We start from the raw sequence: 19781 nt of genomic DNA, 5'->3' as shown, positions 1-19781 counted from the left end.
TGGTACTTGATTATTTGAACTGATTCAAGTCAAAAGTAGTTCCACACAAATTGAAGTACATAACTTAAGCTTAATTAACATGTTTAATGCTTGTAGCCTTAAGGGTAGAACCCATCCTGCTCACACTTTATATTGGGAGCATGGAAACCCGCCAGAGGCCCTTAAATTAGCATTGATGACTAAGGAGGAGCGCAGTGACCGTTATGAAGTGGTCTCAATCAGGCACTCGTGTTTCAATAACCCCAATTGCTCTGAGAAAGGCGTCTGCCATGAAGGCGCGAGCTTCCCACAGAAACAATCCGCCCAGACGGCCCGGGGGTGCCTGGTCTTTCCAGTATTGCGGCGGCGCACGAGTTCCTCCAAGAGTGTCTGCCCAGTTCATGATTGGTTTCATCCACGGGTTCAGTACAAAGTATAGGTCATCGGCATCCTCCACATTGTCGCCATCGTTTGCATCCGTGCCAGCAGCAGTTGTATTGCCAGCGCCTGAGCCTGGGACTGGCCCAGGCGTGATGCTTTGGTCGTTTAATATCGCTGATGTTCTGGGGTTATCTTCGACGCCGCGATGGGGCATGGTAGATGGCTGTACGCTCTCTGGAGCTACTATAATACCGGTCTGTTCCTCGATTGACCGTTCATCTCGCTGGCGGTTCGGTAGGATTTGACCTAGTACTTCTATGATCCCTTCCTCTCCGGGAGTGTTGCTATTGGCTTCCGAGTCCGAGCTCCTACCTCTCTCAAAATCTCGGTATCTGTAAACTGCGCCAATAACGCTCTCTGAGCTACGCTCTCCGGCGCCTCTCGATGCACGACCTCTGGCGATGTCGTTCTCGATCATAGCCAGTATGTTCCGGTACTCTTCATTACCGCGGTCCTTGCGTGTCCAGAGGTCTTCGCGCCGTTTAACAATCTTCTTCAGCTCGCGCACCTGCTCCTTGGACTCGGCGATCCGCCCAAGACGTTTGAGGCACTGAGCTCGTCTTGTCGTCATCCAGAGCCGTCGGCGCAAAGTGGTCCTTTCGTCTATGTTGACACCGCAGAAGTGGCCTAGGTCTTCGAAACAGTCGTCAATCTTGTCCAGCACATGCACTACCCCCTCCCAATCTCGCAAGTTGGTGTAAATCTAATCAACATGGTTAGTGTCATGTAAGGCTTACCGTACAGGTACCGGGTATTTCCTCACCTCGGCGAGCTTCTCGTATATGTCGATCTGGTTCCTGGTGTCATTTCCTAGAATGGCATTTCGAAGGGCGCAGTCCAGGTTCCTCTTGGCCTGCACCCTCTCCGCGACGGATGAGCCATTCAAGGCCCTGAAAGCCTCAACGGCGTTGTTCAACGCCTGGCGGCCGGGCGGGTCCTGCATTCCAGGGACAGAAGACTATTTTCGTCGTCAGTGTATAGATTTACTAATACTGCAGCTCGAGCACGTACCAACGCGATAGATGGTAGAGCTCTCTGAGTCTCGAGCAGGTCTATGGAGAGGCCTATCCCCCTAAAGGCGTGGCTTCGGCCCCACATGTCAGCAAAAGTCCTGAAGGCGTCAGGCAGTTCCATCCCTGCGGCGATGTCGGACCACGGCTGCAGTGAGGTGTCGACAAAGCGTTCCTCCTCAATAGCCAGCTCTATCTCGGCTAGACAAGATATAGACTTTGCTATTCGGAAGAGCGCCGCAAAACCATCGTTATTTCCCCCGTCCTCGATATTCTCAATCGACTCCAGCAGGGTCTTTAGTGCATGTTCGTAGAGAACCGCTGTCTCTGGTGACGTTTCATAGTAGTACTCTATTAAAAACTGGCAAAATATGGTCACGCGGATGAGTTGAAGGTCGGTTAATCGACTCCTACGAACCATTAGACCGGCCATGACCAGATTCTGAATCGCCTCGTTGTTTGTAGCAACAAATTCAGGGACGATCCGCTGCAGTGCAGACAGCGTGAGGTCAGCGAACATGTTGACTGCATGCGTCGGCAATTTGCTGTTGAAGGCATTGAACGAGCACACGATCCAGGGAACGTCAAACATGTAAGATTCTTCATCGTCAGTGTCGATGTGGCCGAGCAGGTGATGTAACACGGCCATAAGATTCTCCCACTCAGAAATGAGCTCCTCCAACACAACCACCTGGCTTCGGATCCAATCTATGCTTCTGTTATGGTAGTACGCAGCTGCGCTGCGCCAGCTCGAGTTCCAGCATTCCACGGACATGGGCTGGTTCCGAACGAATTGTGAGAACAAGGGATGGAGAAATGTCGCCGGTAATTGTCTTTCATCACCCAAGACTAGCTTTCCAGCTTCCTCGAGTGAAAGCGTGACGGCTTGCAGATTGCGGGTAAACTGATCTCCTTCGGAGGGTAGGACGTAGTCTAGATATCCCTTTGGGACGGAATGGGTAAAGGGAATGAGAGCTATCAGGAAAGTATTGTGCGACTGAAAAATATTTTTCCATCTGTCGGAGAGCTCCTTCACGCTGGGGTTGTCCCAGACTAACTTCAACCTCGCCGTCTGCAGAGCCCAGTATAGTTCCGAAGGTCTATAGCCGATCTCAGCTGATAGAACGGTCTCGATGGCCAAGGGGTTCCGGCCAAGGGTCTTGAGTATGCATTGATCATACCAGAGCGCAGAGTATGAATCGCGCCCTATCAAAGAAATTGTGGATTTGTCACCACGTATCTGGCGAGCGAATGCAGATGCAGATGGGCTGGGTAGCTCACCCAGCCTGCGGGTTCTACATTCTCGTCCGGTTTTCTCATGGACCTTTTTGCGCAGCGATGTCAGCTGTGTAGTAGACGAAACCAGAACAAAAGAAGGCGTTTTATTTTCATCTGTGGTGTCTTTTGGTCCAATGAACATGGCTAATAGGTCAGCCATCCAGGGAAGTTCGGTTTCCAGGTTGGATACAACTAGGATACATATATGCTCGGATAAGTACCTGAGCAGGCAGTCTTCCGTGGTATCAGGATGTGACTCGATACTTTCCCTTGTCTGTGAAGGCGGAACAATTTGTGCGCAGATTATAGCAATGGCGCTCCCGATGGTGCTGACTGCTGGCGAGCAGCTCAATTGGAAAATGCGCTGGACAATTTTGGTCTCCTCCAACCAATTGCTCAAGTCATTTAACATCGCACGCTTGCCTACCCCAACTGGTCCATATATAACGACACACCGGTCCATGAACAGAAGAGTCTCCAGCGTGAGCATGTCGGACTCTCGGCCAAGCAATTCTCTCCCTACCTCGACTCTGGGCGGTGCCGGGGGATCACGGGGGGTTCGTTCCAGCGCCAACGAGTGCCTGTGCAATTGAGGACCACTGACGTAGATTACAGGCAAAACATCATCATCTAGCGTCACATTGAGCCCAAACAGTTCGGAATTGCGAGTCCTGTCCGACCTCAGCGCCGCGCGGGCTTGACGTATCGCGCATGTAACTGTCATGGCCCTCCAGATCAGGTTCTCGTACAGAGATTCCATGAATATAGTTACGGCGGTTTTTGTTACCTTATATGCCATGCCGAGAACATAGGGGATGCCGTGATTTCCCAGCTGGCTCGCAAAGTTAGCACCCAGGCCGCGGCTAGTCGAGGCGCTCTGGCAGGCGTTCATCACGACTAGCTTTACTCGGTTGACGGCCAGCGCCTGTCCGATTTCATCGGCTCCGACACCGATGGTACGTTCAAGCCGGGTGTTGCCTTGCTTTGGCGGATCCTGAAAGAACAAGACAGCCCTAAGAGCGGATCAGCAATCCAGTGTCCTACACTCGAGCCCCTGGAGGACAGAGCAACTCACTTTCCGTTCTGAACAGCCCCGTGCAGGTCAAGCTGTACCATATCGTAATCCTTTCGGTGGAGGTATTGAAGGAACGCCTCCTTCGTCCCTGGGCGGGCAATGTCGACAGACACCGAATCGATGCCGGCCTGGTGGAGCTTGCGAATCAAAGGGCCGGTGGTTAGACGGGGATCGATCGAGTCGTCTTTCTTTCTAGCGACAACAATGAGAATGTTAGTCTGCTCCACGGTTTCTTTCTGAGTCGGCGTCCGCTGAAGGTGCAGTTTCCCCTGCCCTGCTGTTGAGACACGGAACACGTTAAATTGTACGTCGCTTTGCCACAGCTCCGGTGACTCCAGCGCTTCCCAGCGTAGCTTGGAAACATCAGGTCCGTCCACCACCTCTAGGATTACCTTCGAGAACCCGAGTGCGGAGATGTTCTCGTCATCGATGCTCAACTCGCGAAATAGAATACCTGATTGCTGTTTGAGATTTGATCGGGCCCGCTGGGCCCGCATGGAGTTCAACGGCTCCTCCTTATATTTTTCAAAATACCATTCGATGTCCTCTTCCTCTGTATCCTTCGGTATTGATAGGCTGCATCTTAATGGGAATGCAAACTCAAGGAAGCTAGGTTGTTCCCCTCCTGTCACGTAGTAAGACAGGTCAACGTCGACCTGATCGTGGCTGGAGAGGCGAGGCCGGTGAGCTTCTTCGATGTTGATGAACAGGGTGTCTCCCATAGTTACCTCGATAGCAACGACTGAAAATTGGGCAGATTGGGCGCTACACTCTCGGCAGGCCAACTTGCAGGAAGACACGCTGAATTTCGGGCGGTACTCTATATACAGCTAGACAGGCCTGCATTTAGTGCTCTACATGAAACCCAGGAGAACTTAGCGAGGACTCTCTGCCGCAAGTTGGCCTGACTCAGCTGCTGAGACAGCTTAGAGGACCCATGTAGTGGTGTGTTGAAGGCAATGCCATCGCTGGATCTAGCCAACTGGCCAAGTCTTGGCGCAATGGATTGCATGTGGCTTGAAGTCTATTCGTTTTCAGCTTCGCAGCCGCAGAACGTAGTAGATGGGGTATTGTTTTTAATTGTTACTTGGTAAGCTGTGACTTGGCCTGAGGGACCGGTAAGGGTCTAGGGCTTTCTCTTCTGCTATGCTAAACTGATCATGGCGTTGCCATCACCCGCTTGAAAGGCAGGCTCGCTGCCTGGTGGGGAGAAGACGATGTCATTCTTGTACGAGTCTTCCAAGCCATTCACGATGCGATCTTCCCACTCCTCCTCCTCCTCATCGGACGGATCTACGTTATGGTGTGAACACACGGATGTGCAATCGATGGGAGCTCTTGGTTCAGGCTACTTACCTTGACCGTGCCCAAACATACCATCGCCCGGTGCATTCTCACCGCCGCGTAGCTTGATCTGTCCCTTGACGAGCTTGGACAAGAACTTCCAAGTCCGGTCCAGCTGGCGGGAGCGCACAGCAATGATGTGCTCGCCGGCGTGCGTGGCTCTCCACCCGGCCAGGGCTTTATTGCTCCTTTTCCATTTCGCCTCCAGGGATGGGAGGTCCAAAGGGCCAATTCCCGCAGCCACGAGTGCTGCCTCCATGGCCTCAGTAAGGCAGATGTTAAAGGCGCCGGAGGACGAACTGGCGTCGAGACCTTGGCAGGTCACGTTGACGACGCTTATAAACCCCGTTATCATGTACAAATTAACGTTATCGTTTAGCCACTCCTCAGCTTGTGATAAGTTCTCCCTAATTGCTAGGATGTTTCGCAGGACCTGTTTCTCTTGAGGCAAAGAGAATATTCGTACTATTTGGCCGTGCCAACTGGCTGTGCTCGTCCGCGCCTTGGTTCTCTCCGCGCCTAGAAGCTTGTCTAGCTGTACCCGAGTTGCCGAATCAGTTGCCCGCTCGAGGAAGAGTGATGCATCCTGGGCCTCGATGTGAAATGGTTCCGCTGACTTGCTGTAGAACGGTGACGGGTCTTCTGGGACATAGTTGGACCAGGGCTGGTTCACGTTGTCACATATCCTCCCCAGTAGTACTTTCTGCTGTGTGCTGGGAATGAAATTCTTTGCATCTAGGAGTAGGAATTTCTCACGGCCAGTCATTCTGACGAGAGCGAAGGCGTACGAGGTTATTTTCTTAATCGTATTGTTGGTTGTCCGGACTGAACAGGTTTGATGTTACCACCAAAAGACATAACGACAAGAGTCGTCTCATTCTAGCACTATATAGTAGTTAAAGCAACTTGGGTTTCTGTCCGATTTAGCCTCTTCTTCTCTCAAGCTTCCCCAACCCTTGGTAAAATGGTAATGGTGTCATGCACAATCCTGACGCCCTCCACATAAACTTTAGGTGGTGAGCGTCATGAATGTGCGACGATAAAGTTAGGCATGGCCCGATTAACACGCACTATTAAAGGGGCTAGCGGGACGTTCGCTGGACGTTCGGCGGCGATGCTGTGGCTGGCCGCCCTTCGAGTTTAAGAGTGTCAGCTGCACAATTTTGCTCTTAGCCTAACGCCACTGGCGCCTGCGTTACTCCGTCCTAACGGTATCTTAATGTTTTATAGGTGATGGAATAAGACCGACATGGCACATATCCCATTCGAGACACTCATCGTGGACATCTTGCTGCCTCAACTGAACAACGCGCTATTCTTTGGTCAGAACTCGTGCCTAGAGTCAACGTGGTTTACTACAACGTAAAAGCTTCCTCAGCCTGTTGGATATATAACAAAAACTTATGGTAAGCTGCTCGCATGTGGAGGCGTAAGTAATCATGGAGGCCACCCTTGCGATATATTCATCCGATGAAGGTGAAGAGGTTGGAGATGTTAACACAGCGGCGCCATCCGAGGGTACGATGGAAACCATTGCAACCCACGAAGCAACAGTGGCGATAATGGATTTCGCAAGACGATATGTTAACAACGAGAACATCGTGAATACTGCTGTCCGAGGCGATTTGGCACAGCTGAGGCACTTAGTTCAGCGCAACGTGGACATCAACGTGCAGGATGGACTTCAGGAGACGGCATTGTTTGCCGCAGTCTGCCACCAACACGTCGACGCTGTCGAGCTTTTACTGCAAGCGGGAGCCAACCCAAACCTTACGTGCAGTAACTCCTGGAAGGCATTGCACGCAGTGAGCCGCAGTGGCAATGAGGGTATTGCAAGACTGCTGCTTCGGCATGGAGCAAACACTGAAGCCCGAGATAGCGTTGGGTGGGTCCCTCTTCATGTGGCCAGTCTCTACGGAAATGAAAATATCGTCGCCGTTCTGCTTGAGCACCACTCCAACCCGAACGCCAGAGCGGCGGATCAGAGCACGCCCCTTCACATTGCGGCAGACTTTGGGCACGAAGCAGTAATCCGGAGGCTCGTGCAGCATGGAGCCGACTTGGGGGCTCAGTGTACGGTGGGCAATACTCCGTTGCACGTTGCTGCAATGCCAAGACCCTTTCCTACCCAAGTCTGCCTGTTCGTTGAACTGGGGTCGAATCCGAACATTGCTAACAGGGTGGGAAATACCCCGTTGCACCTTGCCGTCCGCTCCGGCTTTAATGCTGAAGAGGCTGTGATCCCTCTGCTAAGACATGGAGCTGACGCTAATATTAAAAATGGGTACGGCTGGACACCATTATTGCTCGCAATCAGCCAAAGAAACAACTCCGACCATTTTCTTGATGAAACGGCCACCGCCATCATTGAGGAGCCCGCCACGGATGTAAATTCTGTCTCTGCTCTCTTACAAGGAGAAACGACGCCGCTAGTCCTCGCCATCGAGTCGAGAAACGTGAAGGCCGTCGAGTTGCTTCTGAGACGCGGCGCCACCTTTAGACACACTGTTGACCGCAATGGAACTCCTGTTGGCCCCGTCTTCCTTGCGGCTGCAGTCTGCAGTGGTCCAGCGGAGGCCGAGATAATGAATCTGCTCCTCGAACGGGGCGCAAATCCTAATGAGGAGGTTGGCGCAGGGATATCGGCGGTGCATGTCGCAGCGCTGAACGGAAATGCAGCGTGTCTGAGGTTACTTCTTAAACGAAGGGCTGGCACTGACCCAGGCAACGTTAATCATGCCGATGCGCATGGAAGTACGCCCATGCACGTTGCCGCAAGGGAACAGCAGCCCGAGTGCATCGAGGTCCTCCTAGAGCACTGCGCAGACGTAAACGCTAAAGACGTCTCAAAAGCTACACCTCTGCATATGGCTGCTCGGACTGCCAATGAGCAGTCAATACGGCTGCTTATGGCTGCTGGCGCCGACGTCCAGACCACCGAGATTTACGAGCTCAAGACCCCTCTCGATATTGTGCGCGATATGTACCATGAGACGAGCGACCTCTACCTTAAGAGCGACTATCTCACACTGCTCTCCGTGATGATTGAAAAGCTAGCGGAAAGGGATCCTCAGGCACGGCAGCTTGTAGAGGGCGAGATGCACGAAGGCTGGTACGGGGCACAACTTTCAAGGCTCACACAGTTGATAGATGACGGGACGCGGCCACGTGGAGCCGGCTTGGCGGTGCTTAGGCAGAGATATTACCCTGTTTCGATTGGAATAATGAGAGTATAACGCATTACGGAATGTAATTTAACAGATCATGGACCGGCGGCGTTTATAATAATGGACCGTGGTTATAAGCGCACTTCGTCGTGTATAGTTTTCAAGGATTGAAACTATTATGAGTCAATATAGCTACGTAGCCTATCACAAACTTGTCGTTTAGTAAGAAAACCTAGGACCGGTCCAAAGTTAAACGGAATGGATTGCTATCCACCACTATTTGCTTCATCTCGCCACCAGCAAGACCTAGAGATTCGGCTGGTGCCTTTGCTCTCGTACTTCTTGGCGTTGAGTTGCGCCTCACGTAACTTTTTATCTCTCGCATACACAGCAAGTATATTTTTTTCGGTAGAAGTCAATCGCAAGCAGCCCACAGTTTATCGAGTCTTTGTATGCACAGTCTATATTATATGAACTACCAGCCGTTGCACTCCAGAGCAACTCGTAGAGAGTAACTAGAAAAATCGGCTCTGTGCGTGACTTGGAGGGTGACCGTGGAGATTCTCGATCCGCTAGAGGGCTAAAGGTGCCTAAGTACAGCCCAGCGGTGATATATGTGGTAAGGAATCATGTATCATGATGATGATATGGATAACTGTCCATGCAATGCACCACTAACACATTTAACATGCAGGTCTGGTCACCTGCTCAGTCTATTGGTTGCATGTCGAAGCTGTCGTCATATTCTTGGAACTGCGACAGTAGGGTTTGCCGCTTCAGTAGGACGATCGACCAATTGATCGTCTTTATTTCCACCTCATAATACTGCATGGTTAGTTAAACCTCTGGACTAACATTACAATCATGTCTTCCATGGTTAGACTTGAAATGTAACTGGGAAAACACCCATCGAATTTCGGGGGGTCTGATAATGGCCAAGATTTTCCGACGATGTTATACTTCGTGCCTCATGTAGCACTCCAATTGGAGTCCGATTCACTCGTGTCCTTTCGACTGCGTCTCGGCTCATACACATTATTGACTACTTGTTCAAGAAACTGTGACCTGAATCCAACATAAACCAACAAACTCAAACAATTGTTGGACTCTTCCAGTGCAGCATACTGGTAAGACCAGCATTGAAAGCACAGCCAAAAAATTGGACAAGAAGTTCGGATCACCTCCTCTCAGTGCCCGCCACAAGTCTGAGTTTGAAGCCCCGTTAGCCTTGTCAAGACTTCCCTTACCTAGCACCGCTTCACAGCTGCCTCAAAGATCCTACATGAGTCCGTTCGTTAGATAAGCTGGGAATGCTAATCAGTAGTCCTCCAACCCCAACATCGGGTAAACGTCGATCTATCGCAATCTCGGGCTGAGTTTGATGGCGAGGGCATCGGGGATAATTTTCATTTTGTTCAGACTGGAAATGTCGATCAATATTCCGTCCCCGCTAGATGTTCCCTAGCAAAGATTCGGGTTGTACCCACCGCTGCAGATTCCGAGCTTGGACGATGCACCGCTGATCGTCTTAATTATCCTCTGGACTTGGGCTACACTTGAAGGTCATATGACGCAGCGCGGCTTCGAGCTAGCAGCATTTAGACTTACAATATCTGCTGTTCTACTAGCTGTTGAATGGTATGTGCGTTCAACGAGTTGAACATAAGCATCGGCAGATAATTACTGCACACGGTTGTCCGCACTAAATCCATTCGACAGTCCCAAAGCCCTTTTGCCCAAGTCGGCGATCTCCTAGAAATTGGGAGCGTAAGGGAGGGCCGTGAAGTATGAATGCAGAAATGCTGCCTCCTAATGGTCTACGTACTCTCTCATGTAGTTCAGCTTTCCTTCCTTGGTACGAGTAGATAACCGGGGCGCAGAGGACGCCAAGGCCAAGAAATCTCTTTGATGATTATATGAGTGTAGTTCTGCTAAAGCAGGGACGTTCAACGTAGAAGTCTCTGAGCAGGCAGTTTCACAGTGTTCGCCTACCTCTCTCAGCTGGATTTGAAATTCCATGTCGTGCTGAGACTTGAAGTGGCAGCTCGGTTGATTCGTATAAAACATAATGATAGAGTCCATTCCCGCCTCAACATGGAATGTCTTGGTTGCGGTGTCACCTAGGTTAGTTGAGAGCAGAGCTCAGGCGAGATGGCTGTGGCAAATGGTACCAACGCGAGAGCCCATAGAACAAGATACAACACAGGCGGGCACTATTTTGAGTTGAGGAACAGATTTCACAGTTTCCAATGATTCTGTTGATAAAAGAAATTTGTACTATGCATGAGTTCTTAATGAAACTTATACTTGTGTCTTCCCATCCCAGTTTGATGTTTTAAAGCAAGACAATTTAACTAGCCTCCAGAACGAGCTGATAAACTGTCTTGCCTGTTAGTCATTGAGGCAGTCAGAATAGCCGGCATGGACTTATCTTAAAGCTTTTATAATTTGATGATGTGTTTCACAGTATGATTAGAGTGCCTGAGAACAAGCAAAGTAGCTCTTGGGGTAGGTCTTCGAAGCAAGCCATTGCCGCGATACGACTTTGGTCAGTTCGAAAGTCTAGCCTTGTGGCACACTATCTCGAAATCATTCATTCAATGAGAGACTATGGTCATGTGGAGATGCAGAGAATTAGGAAAAAAAAGATGTGAAGTGTGATTCAAAGAGATTTCAGGAGTTCGAGTACCCATACTGTTATAGGCCATCAATGCACGTAGAGCCAGCAGCAGTGCAGATTAATATTTCGGCAGCTCTACTCATGGTGAGCTGGTCAAAACATTATCATGGCTTCTTCAAACCCTTTCCAAACAACTCCGCACCAACCTCTTTAACAAGATCCTCTTGTGGAAACTGCCTCGATTTGGCAATAATGGTATCCTCGGCATCCATTGACCTTAGAAGGTCTATCAGTTCACTCCCCAGTGGGGCGCAGTAGACCAGGTATCCTAATGCCAGCAGCATGCCGCGAAGAGCTTCAGAGGATGAAGTCTCTTGCGCAATGGCTTCGAGTGCCGACGCGGCAAGCTCAACTTGATCGGATTCAGGGATAGCATCTTCGGATGTGGAAGCCCTTCTTTTCTTGCTATTGGCAGAGGCAATGTTAAAGAGCAGAGAAGCGGCAGCTACTCGGACGTTGTTGTGGCTATCATCCAAGAAGCTTGTGGATACTAGTTGGGTGATCGGGTTTCTCAATGTCGCCTGGGAGAGAATCTGATCCGGGTAAAGTGGGCTGGAGAACAAGTTACAGGCCATCTGCAGAGTTACTAGTCGTAACGCATAGGGGCAATCTGTTCCTCTATTGTTGGCGTAATCGAGAAGTGACACCACGGTCTTGTGCCCGGATTCTTCTGCAAAATAACCGCTGACTCTCACGTCAATCAAAGCGCACCTGAACAGGTCTACAACAGTGAACATGACTTCAACCGGGAGTTCACCACTGCGCAATAAAGCCGAGAAGCCTTGCAAATCAGGCATTGTAGTCTGTGAGGTTTAGTCAGCCTGCGTTGGATCTGTTGTGGTTTCAGAAGGAAAAAATGATTGTTCTGCACTTACCTGTGCTGGCCCTTCTGCCGCTCGTACCTCAATGAAGTGCTTCACCCCTTGGATGTATGTGTTCGCAGAGGCAGCTCCCATCTTAGCGACAAGTTTATCAAGAGGTGGTGTCTTGATATACAAGACAGGCTTGACGTCAGGATCAGCGAAATGTGGCAGACGGAGAGCTTCATGGAGGTGTCTTGGATTGACCATCTCAACTAGAAGACGGACAGTGCTACGTAGGCGGGCTGCATCAGCACCAGACCAGCGTTCCTGTTCCTGTCCATAGAGGAACGTGGCAATAGTGGGAGTAGCTCTAATACCATATCTTTGGCCAATGTCAAATGCTTGAGACGTGTCGACTTTGATCAATGTGGCTCGATCACCAAGCTCTGTCGCCAGTTGGTCATACACTGGGTACAGCACCTTACATGGAGGGCATGTTGCTGATGTGAAGAAGATGACGGCACAAGACGTTTTTGCCACGTCGAGCAAACTATCCAGCTCTTGTGGACTTGAAACGATTTTGACAGTTCCGGCTTTCGGGGTATGGCCATTCGTTTGCGCAGATGGTGCAGTGGCGGAAGCGACAGGCCTGCTCAGCGGGTCGCTTTGAATACCTAAAAGTCCACCTTGTTGTGCCTTTCTCGCTTGTACCATTCCTTCAAGTTGTGGCTGGAGCATCCTCCCAAAGGGCGAGTCAAGTACAGCCTGCGGCATATTGCTGATACGTTCAGGAATGCCGTTGCCCAGAAGGAACATGGCGAAATCATTGCTAAAGTTGTTGCAGTTGTGCCTGAAGAGATCATATGCGGCTGGTGTGAATATGCTTCGGAGCGAGTCGACATACTCCACTATGACCTCGATAGGCAAGTCTGTCTTGCCCAGGTGCAGGCGCTCCAAGGGTCTACCTAGATGTGAACTTCCAGGTCGAATGGTGTTGATACCACTGTCATATACATATTCGACTCCGCCAAGCTCAATCGAGGTATGATAGATGGCGTCTAGCTGAAATCCTAGAAGACTCATTGACATCTGACGGGCTAAGCCGCCGGAGAGGTCGTACACTAGAAGGTGCACATCCATTGCGGGAATGGTTTTGCCTACACGAGATGGCTCCCTAGGAAGAAAATACTGTCAATCCCTTGCTGATGGCGGCTGTAAAGTGCCTGAGACTGGTCCACGGGATGGGTCCTCGTGGTTGTGGGTGCCAAAATTGAAATATATGTAACGAGGTGGTCCGTTGACTCCAGAACTTTATGTGGCTGAAATGAGAACTCGACAAGGCTTGAGGAGATCTAAAATCTAGTCTAGTTGTGTGAAATCTGGAAGCGCGAATACCGTTACTACGAATGGGTGAAAGCATACGGCAAAGGAAATCTATTTGAAGTTATTGGGAGATCGTGTTGCAGCGGAAGGCAACTTTCGAAGTACGTCAGTCAGAGTCAGACAATTGGTCGGTGATAGAAGCCAGTCGAGTCGTATTCAAGGTGGCGAGATTAGTGGTCAAGTGAAGCTCTATCTATGTTTCTAAGCAGCTGAATTGCGGTAATGCAGCGCATGGACTGTCTTGATTGCATCTCTGTACAAACGTAAAACATGTTCCTTCCAAAATGATTATGGGTTTCTCGCAAGGGAATAAACCGTTGATGCATTCTTGTTGATTCTTGTCGGTAGAATTATTGCACAGAAGGAACGCAATTTGCCACTTGATCTCTCAAGAAGATATTCCTGTAGGTAGACGTTATTAAATCGCCAGAGCTGACCAAAGCATTGAAGCACAGCCATTGTGGCGTTGACAGTTTATTCTTCACAGGCTCCGATGGCGGTGCACGGGCAAGGATCCAGCATGCCATGCCCTGTATGCCAAGACGCTAAGTTACGTGCTGTAAATGGTAGAAAGGGGGAACGTTGTCCAGATTCCGCAGATTGCGAGCGGAGAGGCCTGCCTGCAGCCTGCCTCCCTGCCTGGCGCGGTCAAGGGGGTGGCCTCTGCCCTGAATCTTCAAGGCAATTGATCCAACTTCGATAACGCTTGAAATTAGCCTGGTCTAGGGGAAAATCTTCGAGATTTGAACGCAACACGGGTGCATATGCATGCATTGCCTACAACTCCTTTCCCATCGATTCTAGCGTCTGCCGTCCCTTTTCTCTGTTAGAGTTGACTCTTAGTCGTTCTTGCCTCGCGTCCTGTCTTTTCACCATCAAATACTTCTGTAAGGTTTTAATTAACTTTGTTGGTCCCAAGAGCGACCATCCGCCTTCGGGTTCTTGCATTTCCAGCGCTTGTAATCAATCTCCTTCTTTCAACCCACCCATCGCTCATTCTCTTCCGCCCACCGCGCAGCGCATCGCCGCGCAGTCCCCGGAATTCTCCTTCTCCTTCTCTTTCCCACTGGAAAGGGGAACTGCGCATGATTGCTCTATGAGGAGAACTTCAGTCTCGCTGCCTACTAAGCAAGCAGCTCGCGACCCTCACGAGAAACCAGCCCGTTACGAGTCCGGTCTTCACCACCGGGCCAACAACCAAACCGGCATCCTGGAGAAACTACAGCAAGCCACGGGCATGAATCAACAGCAGAAGGCAAGGTGGCTGAAGACCACGGCCATAGTAGCCTTCCTGATCTTCTTGTTCTATTTCCTGTCCCCAAAGGGCGCCGATATCTACCAAGATGGTACGTCAGGTCAATTGAGAGGTCCACCCCAGGTTGAAACAGCCATCCGTAAATGCTAACTTCCATCACAGTGTCGACAAACCCATCCACTGGTGGGCAGACTCCCTCAGACTCGACCTACGGTACTGGGGCATGCACCAAGTCCTTCTCCAAGGACAAGCCCATCGTCCAGTATGTCTTGATGATCGACGCCGGCAGCACTGGTTCCCGTATCCACGTCTACAAGTTCAACAACTGTGGACCCACCCCCGAGCTCGAGAAGGAAGAATTTAAGATGACCGCAAAGAACGTCGGAGGCCTGAGCAAGTATAAGGACGACCCTCTGGCCGCTGCCAAGACTCTCGACGACTTGATGGCCGTCGCCATGGAGCACGTTCCTGACAAGCTCAAGGGCTGCTCTCCAGTTGCTGTCAAGGCGACTGCTGGTTTGCGTATGATTGGCACCGAAGCCGCCGACAAGATCCTCAAGACCGTCCGTGAGCACCTGGAGACCAAGTACCCATTCCCTGTCGTCTCCGAGGCCGAGAACGGTGTCGCAATCATGGACGGTTCTGATGAAGGTGTCTATGCCTGGATCACCACCAACTACCTGCTCGGCAAGATTGGCGGGCCTGACCAGGACCCCACCGCTGCCATTTTTGATCTCGGCGGTGGCTCAACTCAGATCGTTTTCGAGCCCACCTTTAAGGGAGTTGAGGGAAGCGGCATGCCCGACCGCCTGGCCGATGGCGACCACAAGTACAAGCTTGACTTTGGTGGTCGCAAGTTCGAACTGTACCAGCACTCGCACTTGGGATACGGTCTGATGGCTGCCCGCAACTCTATCCATCTTACTCTCCTAAATGACATAGCCAAGGGATACACCTCCAACGAGTGGCTGAACAAGCCCATCGTCAACCCTTGCATCAACGCCGGCCAGAGTGACAAGATCACGGTGGATGTTGGTTCCAACTCTCCTCTTGGCTCCGGCAAGATCGAGCTCAACATGACCGGACCCTCTGTCCCCGCACCTGCGCAGTGCCGCCAGCTTGCTGAGCGCATCCTGAACAAGGAAGCTGCCTGTGCCCTGGCTCCTTGCTCTTTCAATGGTATCCACCAGCCTTCTCTTGGCAAGACCTTCGCCAAGGAGGACGTGTACGTCTTCTCCTTCTTCTACGACCGCCTCCAGCCTCTCGGCATGCCCGACAGCTTCACCCTGCGCGAGCTCCACGACCTCACCCACACCGTGTGCTCGGGCGAGTCCCACTGGGATGTCTTCAAGAGCTTTCCCGACGCCCTTGATGAGCTCAGGGACCGCGGCGAGAGCTGTCTCGACCTGAGCTTCATGGTCGGTCTCTTGCACACTGGCTACGACATGCCCATTGACCGTGAGGTCCGCATCGCCAAGAAGCTCAAGGGCAACGAGTTGGGATGGTGCTTAGGTGCTAGGTATGTCTCAAACTTCTTTTCTCTGCGTTTTCTTACCTGATACCCGTTCCTTATATGATGATCCGCTCAAACATGCATGGCTTGCTGAATTTCTTGACCGGAACTCGTCTGTTGAGACACAGCACATACGTCTGATTATATATTTCCCGCCTTGATTGGCTTGTCACATGATCACATTTATACGATGGCTTGAATATGTGCTAATTCCTATCATAGTCTGCCTCTTCTGGCCAAGGGCTCAGGTTGGCAATGCAAGATCTCCGAGATCCACTAAGATACCAACTGTGACGATTTGAACGGGATGGGCCACTCTCATAGAGTGATAATGAAATCGATATGCCTCTGGTCTTCAGGGTGAAGTCCATTAGAGAAAAATCATAGCTTTTTTCTTCTTTTATTACGCTGGCGTTGGGACAAAACTTATCCTTGTACATATATGTATGGGCTCGTGTACGAGATCTCCTGAGGCTGGAGAACGAGTAGAAAGTTGCTCGATGTGCTTGTAGAAAACAGGAAATGCATTCATGATTATGAAAGAGTTCATCTAAAGGCTCAACCATTAAAAGCAAATGACCTGACCTGTATCGAATCCTGGCAATACCTGTACGTTTCACGGCCAAACATGACCAACATCTTCCGGGTAGGATCGCACATGCTCACAGCGTAGCTTAATCAGTACCTTTGTAACATTTACAAGCCGCAAATCTAATGTTGGAAAGCTCTAGAAGCTAAGCCAACAACCTAAAATGTAGTCAAGCAAGTGGTATTGGTATTTTGGTTTTTCTAAAGTGGTGACCCAACCTCACAGCCAGCCTGTTCTCCCCAGACCAAACATCAACAGTGGGCGGCTCACCGTCTCTTCACCACGTGCTCTAGTCGTGTTGTATTTGTGCTTCGCCGGCACTGTCATGTATCGTCTTAATGACCAGGAATGCATCATCTGTACTCAAGGACCAGTGGTATCTTGATGCTTCCCCCAATACCTCAAAGCGGCACGTCCACCATCTCAATGACGTCCTCCATGACCTCCTCCGGCCCGACGCCCTCGAGCAGCTGCTCGACGGCGGCGACCTCGCTGCCCCACTGCATGCTGCGCTCCTCCCTGCGCGGGTCCGTCACGATCCGGATCCGGTGTAGGTAGACCTTGCGCAGTGCGAGGGCGACCAGCGCGGGCGTCACGAAGTCCAAGCCGTGCAGCACCGCCATGCTGCGGACCAGCGTGTCGAGGTGCTTGGTGGCCTGCGGCGCGACCGAGCCCACGCCCCCGACCGCGCGGTGCATCCGCAGGAACGAGATCAGGTTCATTTGGTACCGCAGGACCTCGACATCGACGCTGACGGAGCACGAGGCCAGCGAGAGCGTCGTCACGTCCGACTCGGAGAGCAGGGTGCCCTCGTCCTCGTCCTTCCTTGGCCCTCGCCCGGGGCTGGGGGCGAAGAGCTCCCGGTGCGGTGTGCTAGCTCGGCTCGGTCGCCGCACCACCGAGGCGTCGCTGTCGGTGGAATCTGTCCTAGGCTCGGCTCCGTCCTCGTCGTATGTGATAACCCTATCGCGCTCTTCGAGGTGCACGAATCCGTCCAGAGGATCGTGCCAGTGCGCGAGGTAGAAAAAGTCGTTCAGGTGCTCCGTGAGCCGGGCCTCGCCTCCACTGCCGGCACCGAGGACGGCGACAAATAGGAATTGCTTCGGTGCCGCCTGCACGCTGGTTCGAGTGAATATGCGGCGGGTCCGCAGCAGCTCGAGGGCCTGTATCTGGACGACTTTGGGGGCCTTGTCGAGGTCTCGAGCCAGGATTATGTTGGCGATCTGCGGCGAAGGCTGGGTGGTTGTTTTGGCGGCAGCGGACAGCTGGGAGAGCGGGGAGAGTCCAGATGTGCGCCTCTGCTGGGAAGAAGACGGGTGCAGGGAGGAGTTGAAGTATGAGTCCTGCGCGGACGCCGTTCGTGTCTGTAGAGGTGAACCGGAGCTCGGAGTCGAGCTGGAGAGGAGGATCGAGGCGACGAAGTCATCGAGGGTTGTGTCGGGGGTGAGGGAGACGAGGGCGGGTCTGAGCTTAAAGGTTTCCGTTGCTACCTATTGCGCATGGTGGTTAATTATCTGTAGCATTTCCAGGCAAGCGGAAGAAGGGGCATACCAACTGCAGCTCTTCCACCAAGTCATCTAGGGCTTCGGGCTCGGTGCTGATGATGCAATGCTCTCTGTTTATGAGGCAGAGCAACGCTGCCAGGTCCAGGTCGCCGAGACCGTGGATCTTGGACAGCAACTCCTCATCCGCCATTGGTGAGAGATTTGGCGAAATGAGATGCCATGGGACAGGTGTCAGTTGCGACGGCCTACCTCAGATGGGCCGTCTAAACATGTAATCGCGATCAAGTGATGCTGGGTGGTCATGCCATCAAGGACTAGGAATGCTGAGAAGTGATTGATGGATGTCCGGGCCAGTAGCGAAGCTAAGCTCGTGCTCTCGCTCAATTGATGGGTGCGCTTACCAGCAGGTGCTAACCTTAGAATAGTTAACTTAAATTATGCATTGCAGTATCTCATACAAGTGGCCTGGGCCGTGGAGCTCTGGAGTGGGGCTACGTCACAATGATGTTGTCCACTATAGACATGTGCCATATACCACAGTTCAAAGCACCAGTCCATAACACCAGGGGCAAGTATATTGTATAATAGGTCTTTCAGCCTCAATTTATGCGATACGTGACTCTCGGACTCCAGCTCGCAATCTCACATCATGTCGCGAGCGCCAACTGTCCATGTCCCGACTTTAGGCATTCCAATCATTTTCCGCAGCTGTCTTTGCGTCACTTCGAATCCGGGGACCGCTGAGTGCCAACACTGTAGTCAGTCATCAGTGCCTCTTGTTTTTCACGCGGCCGGAAAAATAACAAAGAGGAGAAGAGGTAAACTCACTTTCCTTGCCAGAACTTTTGGTCCACCTTGTCCTCGCCCGCAGCCCCAGCACGATCATGCCTCTTCTCAAAGTCCGCGTTGTGCTGCTCGACCTCACGCTTCTGCTCCTCGCTCAGCCCCGACTTCACTCCAGAGACGGATTGATTGTGGATCTTGGGCTTGGGTGCGCCCTCGCCCTGGGGACCCTTGAGTGCCTCACCTCCTTTCACCGACCCCGTTGGGCTGGATCCCGTTTCCTTTGCCTCCTTGGATCGTGAGCCCCCCGATTTGGCGCTGGCCTCTGATGGGTTCTTCTGACCGCTGTTGCCGCTGCCCTGGCCCATATCTGGCGCTGACGGACCCGGATGCTCTGATGATTGTTGTGCCTTTGATGCTCCGGGCTGCTTCTGGGGGGACTCGCCCTCGGGGCTACCCTTACCATCGCCATAGCCCTGCTGCGCGAAAGCTCGAGGAGTGCTCGTGAATGTACGGTAGGTAGATGATGCTGCTGGAGCTCGGAGGCGAGCTATCGAGGATGCTGCTCTGAGAGCATTACTGATGCGTGGGGCGACCATTGTGTTGCTGTATTTGAGCTCTGAGTGTGATCGGTGGTATTATTGTTTCTGAGATCAAAGTGGATAAATTGCTTGCAGGTGAATGATTTAATGGGTGAAGTGCCAGGTTGAGCTTTCTGAGACATGTCATAGGGTCATCTTTACTGCGGCTCGATGATGAAGTCTAAATGACATCACTAGCAAGATATCCACCAACCCCAAGCTATGTATGAGCTCACTCCGGGCGTCACAGCTAGCATATTCGTCATGAGATCGACGCAACCTAAACTGTTTTATGGCAATTGAGGCTCAATCGCTTGCAGATCAGAAATATTAATCACTTGGCTCGATTGGCCGATTCTACTCAATGAGCACACCATCTCAATTCTCATTCATGT

General features: G+C 51.6%; 7 protein-coding genes across 7 annotated transcripts; 2 read left to right on the top strand and 5 right to left on the bottom strand.

The window, feature by feature from the left end:
* Positions 1 to 183: 183 nt before the first annotated feature.
* BKA67DRAFT_576858 (uncharacterized protein) lies at positions 184 to 1621 on the bottom strand. Its single transcript, XM_046103599.1, has 3 exons — positions 1432 to 1621; positions 1184 to 1378; positions 184 to 1123 (listed from the first exon to the last, which is right to left on the bottom strand). The coding sequence occupies exons 1-3, from the start codon at positions 1552 to 1554 to the stop codon at positions 215 to 217; spliced, it is 1227 nt and encodes a 408-aa protein (XP_045955635.1). The 5' UTR covers positions 1555 to 1621; the 3' UTR covers positions 184 to 214.
* A 3234-nt stretch (positions 1622 to 4855) lies between these two features.
* Positions 4856 to 6140, bottom strand: BKA67DRAFT_576855 (uncharacterized protein). The gene is made up of 2 exons (XM_046103598.1): positions 5140 to 6140; positions 4856 to 5076 (listed from the first exon to the last, which is right to left on the bottom strand). Exons 1-2 carry the CDS (start codon positions 5891 to 5893, stop codon positions 4928 to 4930), a joined length of 903 nt encoding a protein of 300 aa, XP_045955634.1. The 5' UTR covers positions 5894 to 6140; the 3' UTR covers positions 4856 to 4927.
* A 549-nt stretch (positions 6141 to 6689) lies between these two features.
* On the top strand, positions 6690 to 7235 carry BKA67DRAFT_521979 (ankyrin repeat-containing domain protein; the record flags this gene model as incomplete). The annotated part of the gene is made up of 1 exon (XM_046098331.1): positions 6690 to 7235. A coding segment is annotated over one exon (546 nt), but the record flags the coding sequence as incomplete, so codon positions are not given.
* A 3843-nt stretch (positions 7236 to 11078) lies between these two features.
* Positions 11079 to 12917, bottom strand: BKA67DRAFT_522092 (PUL domain-containing protein; the record flags this gene model as incomplete). The annotated part of the gene is made up of 2 exons (XM_046098343.1): positions 11079 to 11777; positions 11850 to 12917. 2 exons carry the CDS (start codon positions 12915 to 12917, stop codon positions 11079 to 11081), a joined length of 1767 nt encoding a protein of 588 aa, XP_045955632.1.
* A 1339-nt stretch (positions 12918 to 14256) lies between these two features.
* BKA67DRAFT_523054 (guanosine-diphosphatase) lies at positions 14257 to 16208 on the top strand (the record flags this gene model as incomplete). Its single annotated transcript, XM_046098433.1, has 3 exons — positions 14257 to 14515; positions 14578 to 15934; positions 16151 to 16208. The coding sequence occupies 3 exons, from the start codon at positions 14257 to 14259 to the stop codon at positions 16206 to 16208; spliced, it is 1674 nt and encodes a 557-aa protein (XP_045955631.1).
* Positions 16209 to 16918: 710 nt separating this feature from the next.
* BKA67DRAFT_523156 (uncharacterized protein) lies at positions 16919 to 18212 on the bottom strand (the record flags this gene model as incomplete). Its single annotated transcript, XM_046098440.1, has 3 exons — positions 16919 to 17332; positions 17417 to 18007; positions 18069 to 18212. The coding sequence occupies 3 exons, from the start codon at positions 18210 to 18212 to the stop codon at positions 16919 to 16921; spliced, it is 1149 nt and encodes a 382-aa protein (XP_045955630.1).
* Positions 18213 to 18458: 246 nt separating this feature from the next.
* On the bottom strand, positions 18459 to 19577 carry BKA67DRAFT_381686 (uncharacterized protein). Its single transcript, XM_046096551.1, has 2 exons — positions 18851 to 19577; positions 18459 to 18762 (listed from the first exon to the last, which is right to left on the bottom strand). Exons 1-2 carry the CDS (start codon positions 19402 to 19404, stop codon positions 18705 to 18707), a joined length of 612 nt encoding a protein of 203 aa, XP_045955629.1. The 5' UTR covers positions 19405 to 19577; the 3' UTR covers positions 18459 to 18704.
* Positions 19578 to 19781: the final 204 nt, after the last annotated feature.

Source organism: Truncatella angustata, assembly GCF_020726525.1.
Source record: "Truncatella angustata strain MPI-SDFR-AT-0073 chromosome Unknown BKA67scaffold_7, whole genome shotgun sequence".
In the NCBI taxonomy this organism is placed as follows: domain Eukaryota; kingdom Fungi; phylum Ascomycota; class Sordariomycetes; order Amphisphaeriales; family Sporocadaceae; genus Truncatella; species Truncatella angustata.
The sequence above is the reverse complement of the archived record's forward strand: the minus strand, read 5'-3'. Positions and strand labels throughout refer to the sequence as shown.